Source organism: Moschus berezovskii, chromosome 10 (genome assembly GCF_049115385.1).
Source record: "Moschus berezovskii isolate FMDL1 chromosome 10, NW_MosBer_1.0, whole genome shotgun sequence".
In the NCBI taxonomy this organism is placed as follows: domain Eukaryota; kingdom Metazoa; phylum Chordata; class Mammalia; order Artiodactyla; family Moschidae; genus Moschus; species Moschus berezovskii.
The window spans coordinates 91,371,462-91,377,461 of NC_142469.1; the positions used below are offsets into that span (position 1 = coordinate 91,371,462).

A 6,000-nucleotide genomic window follows, 5' to 3' on the forward strand; every position below is an offset into this window, starting at 1 on the left:
ATCTTTGCATGAAATGTTCCCTTGGAATCTCTAATTTTCTTGAAGAGGTCTCTTGTATTTCCTATACTGTTGGTTTCCTCTATTTCTTTGCATTGATCGCTGAGGAAAGCTTCTTATCTCTCCTTGCTATTCTTTGGAACTCTGCATTCAGATGCTTATATCTTTCCTTTTCTCCTTTGCTTTTCACTTCTCTTCTTTTCACAGCTATTTGTAAGGCCTTGTCAGACAGCCATTTTGCTTTTTTGCATTTCTTTTCCATGGGGATGGTCTTGGTCCCTGTCTCCTGTACAATGTCACGAACCTCCGTCCAGAGTTCATCAGGCACTCTATCTATCAGATCTAGTCCCTTAAATCTATTTCTCACTTCCACTGTATAATCATAAGGGATTTGATTTAGGTCATATCTGAATGGTCTAGTGGTTTTCCCTACTTTCTTCAATTTAAGTCTGAATTTGGCAATAAGGAGTTCATGATCTGAGCCACAGTCAGCTCCTGGTCTTGTTTTTGCTAACTGTATAGAGCTTCTCCATCTTTGGCTGCAAAGAATATAATCAATCTGATTTCGGTGTTGACCATCTAGTGATGTCCATGTGTAGAGTCTTCTCTTGTGTTGTTGGAAGAGGGTGTTTGCTATGACCAGTGCGTTCTCTTGACAAAACTCTATTAGCCTTTGCCCTGCTTCATTCCGTGCTCCAAGGCCAAATTTGCCTGTTACTCCAGGTGTTTCTTGACTTTCTACTTATCAATAACCTTAGATATGCAGATGACACCACCCTTATGGCAGAAAGTGAAGAAGAACTAAAAAGCCTCTTGAGGAAAAGGTTGACTTGAAGCTCAACATTCAGAAAACAAAGATCATGGCATCTGGTCCCATCACTTCATGGAAAATAGATGGGAAACATCGATGGACATGAGTTTGAGTGACGGACAGGGAGGCCTGGCGTGCTGTGATTCATGGGGTCACAAAGAGTCGGACACGACTGAGCGACTGAACTGAACTGAACTGAACTGATGGTAACACCAGCTAGAGGATAAGCATAAAGCATAATTATACTTCAGTAAAGTCATTAAAAAAATCACATTAAACATGGCAAGCCCAACATGTTTCAATTTAAAAAGACATACAATCATTTACTTAGTCATTGCTGATTCCTTCTTGAAAACCTAGGACTTCTTTTTTTAAATAGGGCCTCATTCACGATCCCCAACAATTTTGGAAATGTCTCCACAGCTTATTCGAAAGAAGTTAGAATGGGTGGACGTAAATCAATATATACGGTAAGTTTTAATAAACATGATTAACGTAGACATCTGTGTTCATAGAATTTTGAACATATGGTCAATAGGCAGTTGCTAAACAACTGAAAATTTGAAATTAAGTGCTTAATGTATTTTCAGTGCATTCGAATTTTTGAAATATATAGATTATATGTTAAATTTAGTAAATGTTTTATTAAGTCAGTTATAGAAGCACTTAAATCTTTTCTGTAAGGACTTAATTTGTAGCCTGGTTAAGGTGAGTTGAGTTATGGAAAAACCACATCATACATGCTCCTGTTATTTAGACTGAATTTTCTTAGGAACCAAACAATAGGATTAATAGAGGTAATTGTATATGCACATTTATAAGTTTTATAAAGCACATTTCTAAACACTTTCAAACCTAGCTTATAAATTAAAAAGAAAAAACCTACAAAATATTCTCATAGTTTCAAACACCAATTCCACAAACACCTCTTCAAAAGTACATCTAATTTTTTTTTTCTAAAATGATTTTCTAAAATATTAGTGATTTAATAAATGGAGCCTAGTCCATGAAAAAAATAGTGGTTTATTCTTTCTGTTTCTGAAATTTGATTTGATTCAGATCACTACTCTGTTGATAAGATTTTAAATTATTTGAGTGCTGAAAGTCATTCCAGAGTTTTCAAATGGCTTATGTTTCTCTTTTGATGTTTTTATATCAAGAAAAACAAATATTGAGCCTCTGCTGCAAACAGATGAGCTAACTCAGCAACAGGCAATGCAGAAGGCAGAGGAGGTCCACCAGTTTCGACAGTATCGGAACAGACTCCTTAGCATTCGTGATATTAAGCAAGAAGAAAGGTTTAAAGAGAAAGATAAAGTGCTGGAAATGTATGGAGAAATGCGGGTGAGTGTACAAGGGCATACACTTGGATCACGGTTGACAGATTATTTTGTGATATTAAAAAGATCATAGAATCACATTTTAACTAGGTAGAAAGAAGTCTTGTAGCATGTGTATTGTCATAAGTGACCAGTCCAGGTTCGACGCATGAGTTTTCCTCTGTTCATTTCTTTGCATTTGTGCTTTTTTAATAAAATTCTTTTTTAGAAATAAAAAAAAAAAAGAAAGAAGTCTTGAAAATCTTTCATTCCCAACTTCTCAGAAAATTGGCAAATTAATTATACATCTAATTTACTCACTCCCTGAAATCCCTCTTAAATACAGTACTAGAAACTTACCCACAAAATGGGAAGAATGGGAGAGAAAACAACAGAAAACATCTGTGAATTTGGAAAGTAGCTGGGGGAAGATGGCATTAACAGATTTGAGGCAGCCAAATCCTAAGTCAGCAGTACAATAACTCTTAAGAATGAACCTAGAGCCTGTCATGCAGAGTGAAGCAAATCAGAAAGAGAAAAACAAATATCATATAGCAACACATATATATCTGGAATCTAGAAAAAAGGTATTGATGAACATATTTGCAGGGAAAGAATGCAGACGCAGATAGAGAATGGACTTGTGGACACATTGGGGCAAGGAGAGAGTGGGAGGAATGGAGAAAGTAACCTCAACATATATACACTGCCATGCATAAAATAGACAGCGGCGAGAAGTTGCTGCATAACATAGGGAACCCAGCCTTGTGGTTTGTGATGACTTAGAGGAGTGGGTGAGGGGAGGGGAGGGAGGCTCAGAAGGGAGAAGGAATGTGTATTATTATGGTTGGTTTCTGCCTTACAGCAGAAATCAACACAACATTATTAAGCAATTTTCTTCCAATTAAAAAATAAAAGAAAAAACAAACAACAACAACAAAGAAAGAGTCAATCCAATTTGCTCCACAGAATCCCTCAAAAGCTCAGAAACTTGTGGTACCATCCACCTTAAGAAGTGACGGTGAAGAGAGAGGAAGAAAAGAAGTGGTATTATTAGCAAATTCCCCAAGTACACCTCAGACATTTTGTCAGGACTAGAGTAAGCTAGTGGAGGTGATGGAATTCCAGTTGAGCTATTTCAAATCCTGAAAGATGATGCTGTGAAAGTGCTCCACTCAATATGCCAGCAAATTTGGAAAACTCAGCAGTGGCCACAGGACCGGAAAAGGTCAGTCTTCATTCCAATCCCAAAGAAAGGCAATGCCAAAGAATGCTCAAACTGCTGCACAATTGCACTCATCTCACACGCTAGTAAAGTCATGCTCAAAATTCTCCAAGCCAGGCTTCAGCAATATGTGAATCGTGAACTTCCAGATGTTCAAGCTGGTTTTAGAAAAGGCAGAAGAACCAGAGATCAAATTGCCAACATCCACTGGATCATGGAGAAAGCAAGAGAGTTCCAGAAAAACATCTATTTCTGCTTCATTGACTATGCCAAGGCCTTTGACTGTGTGGATCACAATAAACTGTGGAAAATTCTGAAAGAGATGGGAATACCAGACCACCTGACCTGCCTCTTGAGAAACCTGTATGCAGGTTAGGAAGCAACAGTTAGAACTGGACATGGAACAACAGACTGGTTCCAAATAGGAAAAGGAGTGCGTCAAGGCTGTATATTGTCACCCTGCTTATTTAACTTATATGCAGAGTACATCATGAGGAACGTTGGGCTGGAAGAAGCACAAGCTGGAATCAAGATTGCTGGGAGAAATATCAATAACCTCAGATATGCAGATGACACCACCCTTATGGCAGAAAGTGAAGAGGAACTCAAGAGCCTCTTGATGAAAGTGAAAGAGGAAAGTGAAAATGTTGGCTTGAAGCTCAACATTCAGAAAACAAAGATCATGGCATCTGGTCCCATCACTTCATAGGAAATAGATGGGGAAACAGTGGAAACAGTGTCAGACTTTATTTTTGGGGGGTCAAAAATCACTGCAGATGCTGATTGCAGCCATGAAATTAAAAGACGCTTACTCCTTGGCAGGAAAGTTATGACCAACCTAGATAGAATATTAAAAAGCAGAGACAATACTTTGCCAACCAAAGTCCATCTAGTCAAGGCTATGGTTTTTCCTGTGGTCATGTATGGATGTGAGAGTTGGACTGTGAAGAAAGCTGATCGCCGAAGAATTGATGCTTTTGAACTGTGGTGTTGGATAAGACTCTTGAGAGTCCCTTGGACTGCAAGGAGATCCAACCAGTCCATTCTAAAGGAGATCAATCCTGGGTGTTCATTGGAAGGACTGATGCCAAAGCTGAAACTGCAATACTTTGGCCACCTCATGCGACGAGTTGACTCACTGGAAAACACTCTGATGCTGGAAGGGATTGGGGGCAGGAGGAGAAGGGGACGACAGAGAATGAGATGGCTGTATGGCATCACCGACTCGATGGACATGAGTTTGAGTGAACTCCGGGAGTTGGTGATGGACAGGGAGGCCTGGCGTGCTGTGATTCATGGAGTCGCAAAGAGTCAGACACGACTGAGCGACTGGACTGAACTGAGAGTATGTGTGGGGAACTAGTCATCTACCAGCACAGTTACTGGGAGAGACATGCTGGGCTGCGTGTTTTATACAGATTATATCTGAACTCATTTAAAGCAGGTAGTTGCTTTGTCAAAATCTCTTTCTTCACTCTTCCCTTTATTTTTCTCCTACTCCTGCTTTTATTTACCATTCTGTAAAACCTCACGTGCCCTTTGTTATCTCATGTTTTATTCATTAATAAACATTTGAGATCATACCCTAACTTTCATCTTCCTTCAGTAATTTCCTACATGACTCTATTGGCATGAGGAAAAGGAGTGTAGTTTGGTGTTTTCTTTTTCTGGAACCTTAATAAGGCTCTACCCGTGGATCTTATTTATTTGGGTGCTGTTTTTGTTTTTGCTGTTGTTTTTGTCGTTTCATTTTGTTTCATTTTGGAATAGGACTCCTTAGACGAAGCCCGGCAGAAGATCTTTAACATCCGGGAAGAATATAGGAACAAATTACTGGAAGCTGAGCGTCTGAGGCTGGAGGCTCAGGCTGCGGAGGAAGCCGCAAGCCGAGTGGAGCCAGAAAAGAAGGTTCCAGCTCCCGACACACACAAAAAAAAGAAAGAGAAGAAAAAGTGACCAGGACGTGCCCAACACCAGCTTTCTTCGGGAGAAGAAAGACCTATTTTTCATTATCTCTAAGTTTACCTGTTGATAAAACAAGAGGTTAGGTCAACTGAAGAATAGACATTTTCCCACCTTAGAAGTAATTTCTGTGTTTTGAGTTAATTTATTGGTTTTTCCCAGAAAGCTATTATTTGAGTTTAAAATTTTCTAATTTCAATAAAAAATAGTCTCAAAATATTTGGAATGTAATAAAGTGTATGTGTCTCACTCTGAATTGCTCATTTTGAGTTAGTACTAGAATAGGCTCTTAATGCCTTTGAAAAATTCAACAATGAGAAAAATAGCTGTTGTTTTTCTGTAACTTTAGAGACTTTCGAATAGAATGTTTTTAATATGCTTTGAAATCATTGAATAGGATAGAGATGAAACTATATGAGTCTAGATGCAAGCATGAAAAAGCACTCTCAAAAAAGAAAGAAAGAAAGAAACTCACCAAATAAATGAAACTTGAAAAGAAACTGTTTTAATAAAACTATTTGCTTCAGATTTGTACCTTTTTAAAATTCTTTCAAAGCAGAACATCAACAAACCTCCTTCATTAGACAAGAACATTTGTGGGTTAAGCACACAGTCTAAGTGTTAGGAGTTTGGACACTTAACAATGAGTCAAAGGAGCCCAAGCATAGAGAATGGGATCGCGCACA

The 6,000-nt window shown here is 38.5% G+C and overlaps 1 protein-coding gene across 2 annotated transcripts in view; it reads left to right on the forward strand.

Moving 5' to 3' along the window:
- The window catches only part of ADGB (androglobin), a 181,504-nt gene extending 175,773 nt beyond the window's left edge, over positions 1-5,731 (forward strand). For both annotated transcript variants that reach the window (XM_088840947.1, XM_088840948.1), the window contains 3 exons: positions 1,188-1,278; positions 1,969-2,152; positions 5,123-5,731. In XM_088840947.1, coding sequence (XP_088697073.1) covers positions 1,188-1,278; positions 1,969-2,152; positions 5,123-5,308 — 461 coding nt within the window. In that variant the 3' untranslated portion in view covers positions 5,309-5,731. The remainder of the gene's footprint in view (positions 1-1,187; positions 1,279-1,968; positions 2,153-5,122) is intronic.
- The last annotated feature ends 269 nt before the right edge of the window (positions 5,732-6,000 follow it).